Below are 16,817 nucleotides of genomic sequence, written 5' to 3' on the forward strand. Positions count from 1 at the left end.
TCTATCTATCTATCTATCTATCTATCTATCTATCTATCTATCTATCTGTTGAGATGGGGTTTCCTCTGTGTAGCCTTGGCTGTCCTGGACTCACTTTGCAGACCAGGCTGGCTTCTAACTCACAGAGATCTGCCTGCTTCTGCCTCCCTGAGTGCTGGGATTACAGGTGTGCACCACCTCGACTGGATTCTTTTTTTACTTTTGTGTGTGTACATGATGTGTGTGTGTGTGTGTGTGTGTGTGTGTGTGTGTGTGTGACTGAGTTTAATAGGGATGCCTGCATGAGTGTGGATGATTTGCCCGGGCATGGTCAACTTATCAGTGGTCCCACCATTGAAGAAAGCGGCACCTCTTACCCCAGCCACTATTGACCATCAATAGCTCCTCAGTGAGGCATGGGGCCTCATGAACCCTGCTCCCTTCCATGATGTAATACTGACAGGTCTAAAACTGTGTAAGTAACCATAACTGCAATGAGTTCCTGAGTGCATTGGCTGTGGCATGCCAAAAAGACACTCTTTGCAGAAGTCCCCCTCAGTCTCTGGCTCTTACAGCCTTTCTGCCTCCCCGTTTTTTTTTTTTTTTTTTTTTTTTTTTTTTTTTTTTGTGTGTGTGTGTGTGTGTGTGTGTATGTGTACACAGTGTTTGCAAGAGGTCAGACGACAAGTTTGTGGGGTCAGTTCTGTCCTTTATACGGGTCCTAGAGCTTAATCTCAGGTTATCAGGTTTGCATGGCAAGTGGTTTCTTCACGGAGCCACCTCCACGGCAGTTTACCTATCGCAGCGTCCGTGAGGCCAGTAGCTGAGAAGCTGCCTCTTAGAGGAGCCACATTGCCTTGATTTTTTTTACATTCCCTTCGTTTCTGTGTTATGGTTCACACACGTTCTAGTCTGGGTCTCCCTTCCAGTTTCATTTGGCAATTATTTTGAACAACTTGCTCTTGAGGACTTAGTCCCTAATACCACCCAGAGAGGAGAAAACAAATTTCTATAACACAACTACATCAAGCTGTACAGGATATGGAAACACATTTGACATCATGAAAGCCCACTACAGTATCACCAACAGTTATGAAATAGAAAGTGCAAAAATAATTCTGAATATCCTTTTGGGTCAGGCTTTGCTTCCTCGGGCCTATGTTTGGCCTGCCTGCTTGTCTTCTTCCCTGCTTGTCTGCACAGTTTCCCAGCTGCATGGTCCACCTAGTGAAGTTCCAAATTGTTTCCCTTTCCCTTTGTAATATGTGTTCTTTACCTGGTCACAAAGAAGCACCTTCTACTTCACCCACTTTCTTAGAGGCCTTTCATTTCCTTTTTTTTTTTTTTTTTTTTTTTTTTCCAGACAGGGTTTCTCTGTGTAGCTTTGGCTGTCCTGGACTCTCTTTGTAGATCAGGCTGGCCTCAAGCTCACAATGATCTGCCTGCCTCTGCCTCCTGAGTTCTGGGATTACAGGCATGTGTCACTGTGCCTGGCTTCAGAAACCTTTTTTTGCAGATACTACAGAAGATACACCATTCTGTGGCACCGTGGGTTTATCAGTCTAGTGACCCCAGTCACAAAGGAAACAAGTTACTTCGGCGTGATTCCATCACAATCACCCCCTCAGAACTCCAAGTGATTGTTGATTTCCTTCCTCACCATTTTTCAGTTATAATCTGTTTATTGTCAAAGGCCATTTTCTCTACTTGGACCTCATGCTTCCACATCTTGTCAAGGGTATTGCTTTCCTCAAGATTCCTGAGGATTCGCTGGGAGTGTATATTCTCTGGATCCACATTCAATTATGAATTGCACTTCTACCCATATTCCACATTATTTTTGACTAGAAATGGAAGTGGTTTTTATCTGTATCATCTCTCTTTAACCCTCTTCTTTCTTAACTACCTCCCCTTCTAGCTTATCAATGGATGTCTATGGATATAACAAACCTTATAAAAGGATGGGAACATGGAAGGGAGTGTTTTTAATATTAAAAATACATGTTAAATGGCTTTGATTTTATGCTGGAAGTCTTCAAGGTAGATTTTTCTGGGATGGGGGAAGACAGGGTCTGATACATCCCAGGCTAGCCTCAAAATGCAGCTGGAGATGACCTTGAGTTTCGGATCCTGTTTCCATCTCCTGAATGCAAGCAAGTACCAGCACAGATAGCTTATGTGGTGCTGGAGATTGAGCCTAGGGGTCGTGCTTGATAGGGAAATATTTAACTGAGATACATCTCACTCCTTTCTAAAGTCCTTTAGCAACTTTATCTTTCTCCCTAACAAAACTTATGTTCATTTGTATTCAGTAAAGAGCTACAACTTTTCTAACTTGGTATTGGCTGGTTTTGTGTGTTAACTTGACTCAAGCTAGGCTCATTGGAGAGGAAGGAGCCTCAGTTGAGGAAATGCTTCTATGAGATCCAGCTGTGAGGCATTTTATCAATTAGTGATCAATGGGGGAGGGCCCAGCCCATTGTGGGTGGTGACATCCCTGGGCTGGTGGTCCTGGGTTTTATAAGAAATCAGGCTGAGCAAACCATGGGGAGCAAGCCAGTAAGCAGCACCCCTCCATGGCCTCTGCATCAGCTCCTGCCTCCAGGTTCCTGCCCTGTTTGAGTCCCTGTCCTGATTCCTTTTTGATGAACAACCACATGGAAGTGGAAGTGGAATAAACCCTTTCTCCCCAACTTCCTTTTTTTGCTATGGTGTTTTGTTACAGCAATAGAAACCCTAACTAAGACACTTGCTTTCCTTCATTCACCTTACATTTACTTCTTTTTGAGAAGATTTTATTTCACCTTTAATTATGTGTATAGGTGTGGCTGTGTATGTGAGTGGGTATGTGCCATGTGAGTGCAGTGCCTACAGAGGCCAGAAGAGGGCCTTGGATCCCCTAGAACTTGAGTTGTCTGGTGTGAGTTCTGGGCTGTCTCTACAGCCCCTTCCTCTTCAAAGTTTTCTTCTCTCTATGGTCTGTGTCCTCCCCAAGAGGAGTGTTACAGCCAACATTATCCCAGATACATACAACTGTCATGTATTTCTTTATATGTAGAGGGACGTCACTTAAACTATGCAGTTCTCTTCTGAGCACACACACTTTTTTCTGAAAAGAAAGACATATCATTTTGTTCCTTGACCTTATTTGGAGTATGGTAGACAAAGGCTTGCTTTTGTTCTCTCTACCCACTTTATCTTTTCTACTTCATGAAAGCTTCTGAATCTTCCCCCCTTTCTCCTGAGATAAATCAAACTTTATACAAGTCTGTACTTCATGTACTGAATGAATCTTTTTTTTTTTTTTTTTTTAAGGCTATAGGTATTATGTTGAATTTTGTACAGGTGTACTCAATATTAAATAAGAAAAACAAACAAACAAACAAACAAACAAACAACAACAAAAGGGTAGCTACTGAGTTGTCCTTGCTTGGGTAGTGCTTCTGGGTGCCTTCTCACGGGGCACAGGTGACAGGCTGCTGCAGCCCTGATTATCTAATTAACTAACCCCAGGACAGCAGGCAGCTGGGGGGAGGGAAGCAGGACTTGCTTTTATTTATTTATTTTTTCCTTGTTGCTTCAGCCAGCGATTTCTTCTCACCCTCCTCAAATTTCTCCATGGATATACATAAATTTTACAAACTGATTGGCTATGTAGTTTCTACAGAACATTGGTTTAGATTTATTTAAATATGTATTGTCAGGGAAAAGGAGAAAAAGGCCTATTTTGGGGAAGAGGGAGTGCTGAGTCAAACTAGGCATTTTCCTGTTGTCTATTTCTTGCTTCTTTTTTTCCTGTAAGACAAATTTTCAGTTATTTTAATGGGAGATGAACAATCATGGCCTCTGCTGTTTTGTTTGATGGATTGCCATTGTTATTACTTCTGAGCTGAGACAATGTGATGGAAGAGCACACTATGGGAGTGTTCATTATGTCTGCTTCTACTCTCAGTACTGGTACAGCGATACTGTGTCTTTTTACTCTTATTTTGTATGCCCTTTGATATACGATAAGGTAGTCACATAGAACAAAATTAGATTTGTTTCTCAGCTCAGAGAGCACTTTAATATTCAATCTCTACAGTTTTAGAAAATGCCTACATTTGTTTGTATTTCCAATTGATCTACTGAATTATTATTTATTTTTAGGGTTTGAATTTGGTTTATGATTCGCTAAAACAAGAAATGGTACATTCAAAGAACAACAAATTATTTTGGGATTCTTAGCTCAGATGAAATTTCTCCTTAAATTTTTTGAATGAGTAAGTTTCAGGAATATTAATATCCTTTCAATTTAATTCTTCTTCCTTTTCCAAATTATTTCCAACTGAAAAGAATCATTTATCTTGAGAAACAATATAATGAAACTACAGTGTACCTAGACACGCTCAAAGGTCCATTTTGATGGCCAAGCACAGAAAAGAAAGAACATTCTTCAAACTAAATCAGTATTCTGTCTTTTAGCACACAGATGAGCTCCACCAGTTCAGCTCTATCTTCTGTGCCTCAGCTTTTATCTACAGAGTAAAAGTACAGCTTTTAATATACAGCACTCTCAGTAGAGATGTTTGTAGTAGGGAAGGGTGCAGAATGCATGACAGAAATTCAGCCAGTGCCACGTTGTAAACACTATGCCACGCCTCCATCACTAATATTTGTAAGTAGGAACAATGTAGTTAAAGGAGTGTAGTCATGGCAGTCTTAAGGGACCCAGCACACTTTAGTATCAATAAATGGAAGACACGAGTTCTGAAAACGAAAATTCAAGCTAAAATCTCCACATTATGCAAACTGTGACCTTCAGTTAAAGCACTCTCTTGATGAGGCATTACTGGATTTTTCTTAATTTTTTCTTTGGCCATGAATGTATAACCTGGGAATACTTTTTTTCTTTTCTTTTCTTTTCTTTCTTTCTTTCTTTTTTTTTTTTGAGTGTGTTTCTTGAAGTCTTACAAGTGTTTCTCCTCAAGTTCTCTGAAGTTGCATAAGGTTCATATAACTAAATAAGAACATGACCACATCTTTGATTAGAAAGAATAATTTTTAGAAAGGAGAAAACGTAGGGCATAAAGGACATTTTTAAAATTTAGGGAAACTTTTGGTAAAGAGCTTTAGTAATTGAGTCATAAAATAGATTGTTTAAAGTCCTGGATCTGGTGTGATTTTGATTTAGACATGCAGAGAAAGGCCCAAAAATTCCTAAATTCCATGTTCTCTGTGGTCCAACTCAGATCCCTCATGTCTTCTGTTGAATTGGCCCCTCAGTGCTCTCAGCGAGCTTTAAAATGTTCTCTGCACCCTACTCTTACCTCTCACTTGTATCCCATTTTCTATTGAAAGATCACAGACGTTGGAGTAAAGTCTGTATTCTGTCAAGCTTTCTGAGGCCCAGTTTGCTCACTGGAGAATGGGAACAGAAAAGGAACTCCCGTTCCTGATAGTCCCGTCGGAAGGCATGACACTCCTGGGGTCGAACACGAACTTCAGGTCTATTTCTCCCTGTAATCTTTAATCCAGGGAAGGGGATATAGCACTTTGATGGGAGTAGGTGTTACGTGGTATTTGTTGGGCTTACTTTGCTGTCTGTCTAGGAAAGCATTTCAGTTTTCTCTTCACCTTGGATTGAGTTAAACATGTCGCCTCCATGAAATGAAGAGCACGACAGTGGAATGCCATTCTAATATCACTTACTCCTTAGAGTTTGATTCACCAATGATCAGATCATCCCTGGGAACTTAATTATAGTCTATAAAACTGCATTAGCCTGTCCCCTGGCATCACGGCTGCAGTGGAATTCTGGTGTGCTTAAAAGGTGAAATCTCCATTTGTGGAAGTAAATCTATGTAACGGTACAAGATGAGAATATGGGAAATAAGTGACATAAAAAAGAGCCGATGAAAATTACATCACTTGACATTTTCAGTCACTAACCCTCCAAAGTATGTTCTAATTTACTGAAACAAACAGAGGATTAAATTTCTTGTGAGCTCCCTTTACTTAATTATCAGCAGTAGGAAGTATTCTGTGATCTACTGCAATTTGTCACCCACTTATCGGCATGAGATTGGAGAACGGACAGAAGCATTCCGATTCAGCAGAAATGGTCTTGTAAGTCATCAGTTACAGAGAAAAAAATGAACAAATATCTGCAGAACATGCCACATATGCTTCAGTCATTAGCATGTAAGTGTTATTCCCTTCTTGAAACACAAGCTCTGAGAAATCTTCCTTCCTGAAACTCGCTGGGTGGCTGGTTCTTCGCAGATCTTCCACTGACACAAGCCAAGTCTCCTGCCAGGAACACTCGCAAGCAGCTAACATCTCAGACATTTGCTTGTTCCCATGACTGGCATGTGAAAGCTTGGTTGAAAATGCTTTTGCTAGAATATATTAGTAGTGACGTTATCATACATGCCTATAATGTATTTGATGCTATTTCTCTCCCCATTGTCACTCTCTTTTGCCCCCTCCAAGTCCTACTAATCTCCTCCCTCTTCTCAGCAGAGACTTCTGCCTGCCTGTCTGTCTGTCTCTCGGCATACATATTTCTGCACGCGGATGTAGAGTTCAGCATTAGATGTCTTCCTCAGTCACTCTCCACCCTATTCAAAATCATTTAAACTTATTTAATTAAAAAATGATGTAATTACATTATTTACCAGCTTCCCTTCCTCTTTCCAGTCCTTTCCATTTAACCCCCTCTTGCTATCATTCATAGTAATGATCTCTTCTTTTTAGTTATTATACACACACACATACACACACACAAACACACACCCAATTAGTGTGTTCCTCCCCAGGGAAGACATTTCTCCAGTTCTCGGCACTCTTTAGTTTCCCTTTAGTTCTTTGTTTAGGGTTGAGGCCTCCCGAGTTTCCCCCTTGCACATCAACATGTCTGTTGGTGTCATTCTTGTTCAGCTCGTGTTTAGGCAGCTGTGTTAGTGAGACTTTATGGGGGTAGCCTCTCTGACATTTCTAGGAGACACGATCTCATAGCAAACTGTTCCTCTGGCTCTTGCAATCGTCCACCACCTCCTTATCCAGCAATGATATCTGGGCCTGAGGTTCATGGCTGTGCCGTAGATGTATCAGCTGAGACCGATCATCACACTTCTGCATTTCACTCAGTCGTGGTTTTCTGTAATGATCTCCATCTGCTCTAAAGAGAAGTTTTCTTGATGAGGGGTGAGAACTACACTTATCCATGGCTATAAGGACAGATATTTAGAATGTAATTAGGGATTATGCTGTCTTGGTAAAGTGGTTGTGAAGCTTGCTAATTGGCTAGGCTGGCTGGCCATCAAGCTTCAGTGATTGCCCTGTCTATGTTTCCCCAGGGTTGGAATTACAGACATGACAGCCACACCTGGCTTTTCCATGGATGGTGGGGATTCAAACTCAGTTTCTCAGGCTTTCATAGCAGGCATTTTACTGGTGGAAACATCACCCCAGCCCTAATAACCTTATAATATTACTTTGTTAAACTTAACATTCTACATTAAATCTTGGGGTACTCTAAAGGGTGAAATTCTTTTATTTTGAATGATGTGCTCTTCTGTTAGAGTGAGGACTGAATGGACTTCTCATTTGTGTAGACACTACTGGTGGCACACATACAGTTTCTGCCTCTTTATAGCCATCCCTAGTTAGTCCATTGGAAGATAATTAGCCAGCATTTGTTGCCTCTGAATTATGGTGGGTAAAACTGAAGCCCATTATCGATTCTGTTAGCTAGCTGGGAATTTGAGAATTTGGAATTTGGGAATTTGCCACTATTATAATCTGCTTTTCTTTTCGTTTTCAGTTCCAAAGAACATTTGAGTCTCTTAAAAATGTTTCCAACAAATCTGACCTCCAGAAAACCTACCAGAAGCTTGGGAAGGAGCTGGAAAACCTGGATTATTTAGCCTTCAAGCGTCAGCAGGTAGGACTCGGTGCCCTCCTTTGGTGGAAAAGGCGAACAATTCAGGCTTCCTGCCGTCCCACTTGTCAGAGGTGCAAGCAGGTCGGGAAGACTGACGGTGTAATGACTGGGGCAGAAATAGCTCGCACTCATCTCTGCGCTCATCTGGCTACCTGCAGTGTTCAGTGTGCCCCTGCCTTTCAGATGGGAACTTCAGGGGTTTCTGCACGTGTCCTTCCTGTCCTTTAAAGAAGACTCCTGTGGCTTTGTGAAGGTCTAACTACCCTTTGGTAATGACATCCCAGCAGCCTAGAGAGAACTTCTATAATGGCTTGGCCACATGGCTTCTGTATTTGGCAGGAGATAGCCAAGGGGGATTAAAACACAAAAGAAAACACCCAAAGACCAGTAAAGGGGTGTAGATGAACATACAAAGTGAAGAAAAAGAGTCGCCATATTTTAGCAATAGCATTTGACCTCTAGCTTTGTTTTTTGATCTTTGAAGAGGGGTAAAACCTTGTTAAATATGCAAGGCTAAAGGGACATATTCTTAACAAATGCATGTCGTTTGTCCCGCTTGGATAGTCCCAAAATAATCCCAGAGACAAGTCAAACCTTCCTAAGATTGCTTTTAGAACCGGTGCCGTCCACACCCAGCCTCCACAGTGTCTGCCCTGGAGAAAGACACCGTGCAGCGGCTGGCCAGTCTTCAGGCGGAAGCGGCTGCAGTTTCTGAATGGCCACTAGGTGTCAGGGTTGTCAAGCTTTTACTTTGTTGGAAGCCTTTCAGCCCTTTAGCCGGTTAAATTGGGTTGCATGAAAATTGAGAACATGTTCAGTGATAGCTGGTGTCTAGAATCATGGCTAAATGGACGACCTGGATTTAAGAATCTTCCCTGGCAGCGTGTCTGTCAGACAGTGTAACTGTCTCACTGTTGCTTGATTCTCAAGTTTTGGGCCTTTTGTATATGGGTTTTCAAAGCAGTATTTTTTTTTTTTAAACACGTTAAATCCATATGATACGGCTTAAGAGTATTAGCCCAAGAAGAGAATTGTGTTCTAGGTTCTTGCTCTATCATAGACGTGAAACAGTTTCTCCTCAAAATTGATCATTTAGCCTTTGTACGGCGTTACTACAAACGAGTTACATTTGTTTTATGGAATGTTCTAGGCCAGGGCAAGTTGATTATCTTGACGATACTTTGTACAGGAAGAGAACACGACAGGTGCGTCTTTAGAAACTACTGCTGGCCTGTGTGTAGGCGTCAGCATCGCGGAGAGCTTCCATCGCAAATTCCCAGGTGCCCCTGCTCGTCACGCACCCACGGATGCCACAGCCCCGGCCTGCGGACCTCTCAGTATCTGCCAACAAGTGTCTCAGTTGGCAGGCAGTGGGCACTACCGTCCGGGCTGGTCCTTTCGCATTAGCACGTTTTCCGTGGTTGGAAGTCTTACCGTAGCTACCTGTAAGCTTGGAAGAACGCGAGCGCTTGAAGAGCAGAAGGGCAGAGCTCTGAGAGAACATACTGAGGACAGACTCGCGTGAGCACAGGCGACAACGAGCCTGTGGTGTGCCTGTGAACGAGTGTATGCACATCGCACAGGCCTATGTCTAAGCCACCGCTCTGCGACACATGGTAGGACTAAAACATTCATGAACAGGTCACTAAGTGCCATGGCAGGGCAGTGGAATCAGTTGTATCAGAACCATTTGTAGACGAGAAAGCTGGCGGGTTATGTAGCTCTCCCACGGCAGCTGAGCGGAGGTGAGAAGCTGGATTTCTGACCAAGTCAGCTGGACTCCAAACCCAAACTCAGCATCGCCTGGCTGGGCAGGGCTTGAAGGGTCCGAATGTAAGCTGCTCTTTGACTTGGGGCGTTTGTTATCTTCCTTCCCGGGTCCTTTAAAGCTCAACAACAACAATAATAAAAAAGTCTGCTAGGCACACAGTGAAAAGTACTTTTTTTCTTTTTCATCTTCTGGGGAAAGAATCAGATCTCTGTAAAATCGCTAATTCATCAAGACAACTTCCTTGTTACAAGAGCTGGCTTCTTCCCACAGACTTTGTCGTGACAGGTTTTCTGAGCCCACGGTACTTATCGTTTCTCTGTTGTAGCGGAATGCAAGTTGCGGGAGGGCAGGGTCCTTTGATGATCCATGCTTTTTAGTCTCTTAATGTCTGACCGTGGCCATATTCAGAAAGTACCACTGGTGCGATGGTTGGGCATCCCCAAAGTTTGCCCTCCTCCCGTGGGCCATTACAGCTAGTGTGTTTGTGTCACTTTTAAATACAGCTGGACGTTAGCCCTTACATTCTTATGTGAAAATGCTGACAGTTTGCCCTTTGCCTGATGTTAGGCACTCTCCTAATTCATTTTATTCCTGTACTCACTTTGGAACAAAAAAGAATACTAATATCACCCAAGCTCTGAAGTTATGATTAGCCAGTTAATCAACTGTAATAATCTTTATGGATTAATCCATTAAATTTTCTTTCCTTTCCCACAAAATACTTTATATGTATATGTGTATATATATATATATATATATATATATATATATATATATATATATACTCTCTTGTAATATCTTTTATAGAGATTTAATTATAAATGTATATATTTCTTTAGAAACTTTAAATGTATCAGTCTCAGAAAAGACCCCTGGGCCAAGATTTTTTGGTTCTGTTGTTCTCCTTGTAAAGCTCCTGTCCTCTCCAGGTCTTTCTTTCTCCCCCTTCTTTCATAAGATTCCCTGCATTCTGCCCTAAGTTTGGCCATGAGTCTCAGCATCTGATTTAATACAGTGCAGGATAGAGTCTTTCAGAGGCCCTCTATGGTATGCTCCTGCCTTGTTCCTTGTTTTCACCTTCTTCTGATGTCCATCCTGTTTGCCTTTCTGAATGAGGATTGAACATCTTACCCAGGGTCCTCCTTCTTGCTTAGCTTCTTTATGTGTACAGATTTTAGTATAATTATCCTGTATTATATGTCTAATATCCACTTATAAGTGAGTATATGCTATGTGTGTCTTTCTGCTTCTGGGATACCTCACTCAAGATGATCTTTTCTAGTTCCCACCATTTTCCTGCAAATTTCATGATTTCCTTGTTTTTAGTTGCTGAGTAGTATTCTATTTGTAAATGCACCACAATTTCTGTATCCATTCTTCAGTTGAGGAACATCTGATACTCTAACCAAGAACCACTTATGGAGATAACCTAGAACCCCTGCATAGATATAGCTCATGGCAGGTCAGTCTCCAAATGGGCTCCCTAGTAAGGGGAACAGGGACACTGCCTCTGACATGAACTCAGTGGCTTGCTCTTTGATCACCTCCCCCTAAGGGGGCGGGCAGCCTTACCACAGGCCACAGAGGAAGACTGTGAAAGACAGTCCTGATGAATGAGACTTAATAGGGTCAGATGGGAGGGAGGAGGTCTTCCCCTATCATTGGACTGGGGGAGGGGCATGGGGGGAAATGAAGGAGGAGGGCGGGCAGGATCGGGAGGGGACGAGGATGGGGCTACAGCTGGGATACAAAGTGAATAAATTGTAATAAAAATTATATTAAAAGAAAAAGGAAAATTTAAATGTAATAGAAGTTTATTTTACTTGAACACAATGACTATATTTTAATATCCTTGTTTGAGAGATTTCTTTTTGAGCAATAGGTAGACTCTTGTTGTACCTTGCTTTACTTCTTTCAAAAATATTTCTTATAAGAGATATATTGAGTATGTTCATATGCATTCTATGGTGTGTGGATGAGGTTGGAGGACAACTTGTGGAAATTGGGTCTCTCTCTCACCATGTGGGGTCCTGGATCTGGTTTGCATCAAGAGCCTTTGCCTGCTGAACCATCTCGCTGGCTCTTCCCTTCCCTTTCAACCTGCTTCTTTTGAAAAGTTATTGCATGCTGTGTCCTACACAGAAGTGAGCTTTTGTTGTTGTTTTTTTTTTTTTTTTCCAATGGAATGAATGCTTACACTTGAGCCAGATCAGAAGAATCTGTATTTCCCCATGTTCAAAATGGGTAATATTGGAAATAGCATTGGTGGAAGAAGGTGTGAGAGGAGGTGAGGGTAGGCACACCAGGATGAAGAAAGTGGATGACAAAGCAGCATTAACGTGGAGACTTGTTAGTTCATTTCTAGGTATTTGGGACAAAATCTGGTCACTTACTGGCTTAGATTTCATCCTATTGGTCCTACACAGGCATGGCGACAGCAAGCACCGGCTGTTGCATAGATCCCAGACTTATGTATCAATCCAAGCAGTTATACATCAAGACATTTTCCTGGGGCTTTGGTTTTTATGAATAAAATAAGGTTTGCTAGTTTAGACTATAATTTAATTTCTTCCTCTCTTCTACCCTTAATGCTTACAATAGCATTATAAAATGCATCCCATTTTCATGGGCTTTCAAGTCCTTTGTTACAAATTAAAGTTGACATTATTAAGTTGAGCACTGTATGGACAGAAACACATTTTTATGTTGATGTGAATATATTTGAAATTAAAACACTTTGCTTCAGATATGTGTCCACATTGAAACATATCATACATCTTGATTCTTGTCTCCCAGATCACACCTGTTACTCTTGCCTTTTAACCTTTATACAAGGTTTATATAACTTGGCATTTAGACTGTCCAGCCCCTTTCTATTTTCTTATTTAACTACTAACAATTCTTTAAAGTCACAGTGAAGCCTTGTTTCTCATGGCACCTCATCCTCAGGTCAATATGCAGCCTTCATCCTGAGCGTTCGCCTGTGAGAATCTGAGTGGTGCAGTAGGTAGGGGGTGGGCTTTGTGATCATCCAGACTGAAGAGTGTTTGCACTGCCTTAAGCATTTGACTTTCTTCTTTTGAAACCTGAGGAAAATAGCACCAGGCTTGAGCCTGTTTTGAGAACATATGATATGGTGTAAATAAAGTCTTTTAAAATTTTAAACAGCTCAGCACCGCATCTAATACATTTAGTATTAACAGCTATCGTAACTTTGTTTAGTGTCAATCTCATGAACCCACTTCTTTAAGGTTTATAATTTCTGCAAGGATGTCTTCTCTGTTTATATACTTTTGCTCTGCACACAGAGTCTAGCACTGCTTAAAAAATATAGTATGGAATGATTTTGGATGTATGTAGTCTGGTGGCTGATGACTAGAGTCACATAAAGAAAGCAATATATCTCAAGAAGGGAGTTAGCACTGGGCTGGGTTCAGTTAATAAAATGCTGGGAAGATGGTTCCTTTGGTAAAAAGCTTCCTTCATAGGTATGTGTTCGTATAATGTTCTTTTGGAATGTATTCACTTTACCCTTGTTCATTCAAATGCTGATTTCTCTCCCCTACTCTCTGGTTTTAATCTGGACATTGCATTGTGATACTTATTCTAAGCATCATCTGTCTCAACTTTGTGTAAACATGCCAAAATAAAACAACTAGCCATAATGTTGAGCAATAGAGAGGAAGGAGTAGGTGGGAGAGGGGAGGAGCCAGAGGACAGGAAAAGAGTGGGAGGCAAAAGGGCGGGGGCAGAGCTAGGAGAGCAGAACTAGAAAAGATCTTGGAATGACATGGAGAGATGGACTGGACCTAATATATCACTTAAAGCAAGTATAATGTGGGAAATCTAAATGTTAGGAAACTATGAGGGCTTGGAGGTTTAGGAAGGAGTAACTATTGCCCAGCATTGTGTTCTAGGTTAATTAAATAAATCCCAGTCTCTGTGTGGTGATTTGGTTATACAGCTGTTTAGGACTAACCACAGCTTTACCAGAAGATAGATCAATAGTAAATTTTAACAGCAAGCATTAATAAAAGATAAACCAATAGTAAATATTAATAGTCTCTTACAACAGGTATGAGGACCTGAATTCAACGCTAAGGAATGTGTCTTGAATTCCAGTGCGTGGGAAGGAGAGAGGATTCCTGGGGCTTGCCAGCCAGCCAGTGACCCTCAGGTTTAGTGAGAGTTTTTCCTTCCACAAGGGTAGGTAGAGAGTGATTGGGAAAGACACCCAGCATGGACCTCTGGCCTCTAAATATGCACGCGTGCGTGCACACCCCCCACCTCCACCCCCACCCACACACATACAGAGTAGAAGAGGGATGATGACATTTGGTTTCAGAACAAGCCCTCAGTGCTTGTGTTAATACTTTTTAAGGGATTACGGTTTTAGATCCTGTATTCTAGCTAAATTCCAGTTTGTGTAGTAATGATGACCTGTGTGTCTAATCTTCCTTCTAGGTAGTATGCTCAGCACAAAATTATCTTTTCTTAGTGATGACGCTCAGGAGTGAGCACATACTCTTTTCTTTTACTAAACTTCAACAACTTTCAGATAAGCAGAAGAGCAGAAGGAGCACAATACTCAGGAGAACTGAATTTAAAATAGTCTTATCAATGAAGCACATTAGAAATAAACTGTATGAAATTTACTTTGTAAATATGCCTTCAGCTCTTAGTATTCCTTAGTTGCCTGTAGTTTCTTCTCTAAGCTTGGCCCTGAAGTCATGCATACAAGTATACATACAAGTAACAATACACAGACTAAGCATGCTGTATTTATATGTTTAGGCATATATATGTGACTAAAAATAAATAGATAAATAAACATACATGTACATAACAATAGTTAAAGAAAAAGAACCTGTGAATTTGATAAAGAGCAAGAGGGTTACATGGCAGGGTGGGGGGGTTGGAGGGAGGAATGGCAATGGGAAAAATGATGTAAATATATTTTAATTAAAAATTAAAAATAAATAACTAAAAGAAGTGCTTTTAGGTTAGCCAAGAGCCTTAAATTAAAAAAGTAAAATTTTACTTGTTATCTTTTTGCCCTTTCCATAATAACCACTCAAGTATGGGTGAAAGACAATATGCAGTAAGAAACAGTGACAGCAAAAGAGAACCCCTGTACACTTTGGTGAGAATGCAACCCTGCAGTAATTGCAGAAAACAGTATGGGAGTGCCTTAAAAAAAAAGCCAGTAATAATTAACATCAGGCCTGCTACCACTAATCTGTTAGTGGAGAAACTACGGAAGGGCTTTCTAAACAGGACCCAGGTAGCACGGGCATTAACCTTTCACAGTGGTGAAAGATTCTAAGCATGGTACTGAAGCATCACCAACAGCCTCATTTAGGTGTGACTGCTGTGAGCTACAGTAACAACTAGCCTGCAAGACATGCCTACCAGGGCATCAGTGGCATGGATGTTAGGAGAGCAACCAACCATTTTCTGGTTAGACTTAAGGCCTGCTCCACAAGCTGGAACTTGGGCACAGTACTGTTACCTGGGCCAAACCTCCTGACTGGGTAGGTCGTAGGTCCTAGGAAAGAACTTGTTACTACCATTCTGTTAAAGAGATGTAATAATAAACTACTCTCTAGGTGCTTATCTTCATACTCATAGGTTACAGAACCTCTCAACCCTCATCAGAGAAGTTTCTTTTTACAGTAGGTGGTTGTTAGTACAGAGACCCCAACTGGCCACTGAACAGAGAATAAAAGACTGTGGCACGCTCAGCTTTAAACGAGATGCCTGTATTATACCCTGTAACGATATTTTTTATCTTTTAGGGAGGTGTTTCTATTCACTGATTCTACCTCCCAAATAAATGAGACGGAGACTTTTAAGATTTATTAATAAGCTTTAAACACCATAACTGGGCAGATATCCATTTATGCTAATACTCTGTGCTAGTCTTGCCATTTCCCAGCCATGTACCCTGATTTACTTGCCATATTGGTCCTATCTGGGCGTTTTTTTGCTCCATCAGGTCAGTTCTTAATCACCATATTTCTTCTCTACCTCTCTTCTTCCTTCTCTTCCTCCCTCTCTCATGGTCTCTACCTGAGACCCCAAGACCGGGAATGGAAGCTCTGTCTACTTCTCTTCTGCCCAGCCACAGGCAGTTCAGTTTTTTTTTTTTTAATTAACAAATCAGAGATATTAGGGAGCAAAGTTTACACAACGTTGATCAGTGTATGTGACAATACCTTCGTTGGGTTGTAACTAGATCTCGGGGCCCAGAATTCAGCATTTGAATAAACAGAACACCAGACTAACCCCCAACAATACCCCTTATCAATACTCAGGACTAATCACAAATTAAAGAGCAGGTAACTATAAGAGGCAGAGGTAGAGGACAGCTGCAGCAACATTATTTGCTAGATACAATAGGGTTACTGCACGAGAGCACAGCGTGGCTGTGACTGAGCGCATAAGACCTGCACAAGGTCAAGCCAGACCGAATCCCATCACAGATGGGGATCATGAAATCTCACCACTAGCTGAGGACCTGTTGGTAACCGATGGCCATTGGTAAAGAGAGAGTCAATTTCCTTCAGGAATGTGGCTCTTGAGAGCCCCCCACCCCACCCCATGCTCCAGCAGTTAGTCCACGTCCACGTACATACACAGATGACACTAAGTGGACTCAATTGGTCTAAAAACAAAGTGCAGGATATTGGAAGAGGAAAGTGGTAGAGGGGATGGGAAGGATGGGGGTTAAATTTTATCAAAACACATATGCATGTCTGAAATTCTCAAATAATAAAAAAGTGACTAGTAAGAAGGAAATATAGGAAATAAAAGTTCAAAATTTTAAATGCAAAAAAATAGAACCACCACATGATCTAGGAATTCCACTTCTGGTTGTATATCCAAGGGAAGTGAAACTAGAGCCTTGAAGAGACAACTGCATTCCTGTGTTCACTGTAGCACTGTTCACATTAGCCAAGATGTGGAAGCAGCCTGAGTGTCTCAAGTGATTGGATGAATAAAAACAGACAAAGCTGAAACCCAAAGTGGCACATCATAGGCAGACTCCAGATTTAAGTCTCCTTCTCTTCCTTCCTTCCTTCTCTTCCTTCCTTCCTTCCTTCCTTCCTTCCTTCCTTCCTTCCTTCCTTCCTTCCT

General features: G+C 41.4%; 1 protein-coding gene across 1 annotated transcript in view; it reads left to right on the plus strand.

Moving 5' to 3' along the window:
* Ctnna3 (catenin alpha 3) overlaps nucleotides 1–16,817 on the plus strand; it is a 1,637,506-nt gene that overhangs the window by 55,317 nt on the left and 1,565,372 nt on the right. The window contains exon 4 of the mRNA XM_055598913.1: nucleotides 7,787–7,906. Within this exon, the coding sequence (XP_055454888.1) occupies nucleotides 7,787–7,906 (120 nt within the window). The remainder of the gene's footprint in view (nucleotides 1–7,786; nucleotides 7,907–16,817) is intronic.

This window comes from Psammomys obesus, unplaced genomic scaffold (genome assembly GCF_907164565.1).
Source record: "Psammomys obesus unplaced genomic scaffold, mPsaObe1.curated_primary_1811, whole genome shotgun sequence".
In the NCBI taxonomy this organism is placed as follows: Eukaryota; Metazoa; Chordata; class Mammalia; order Rodentia; family Muridae; genus Psammomys; species Psammomys obesus.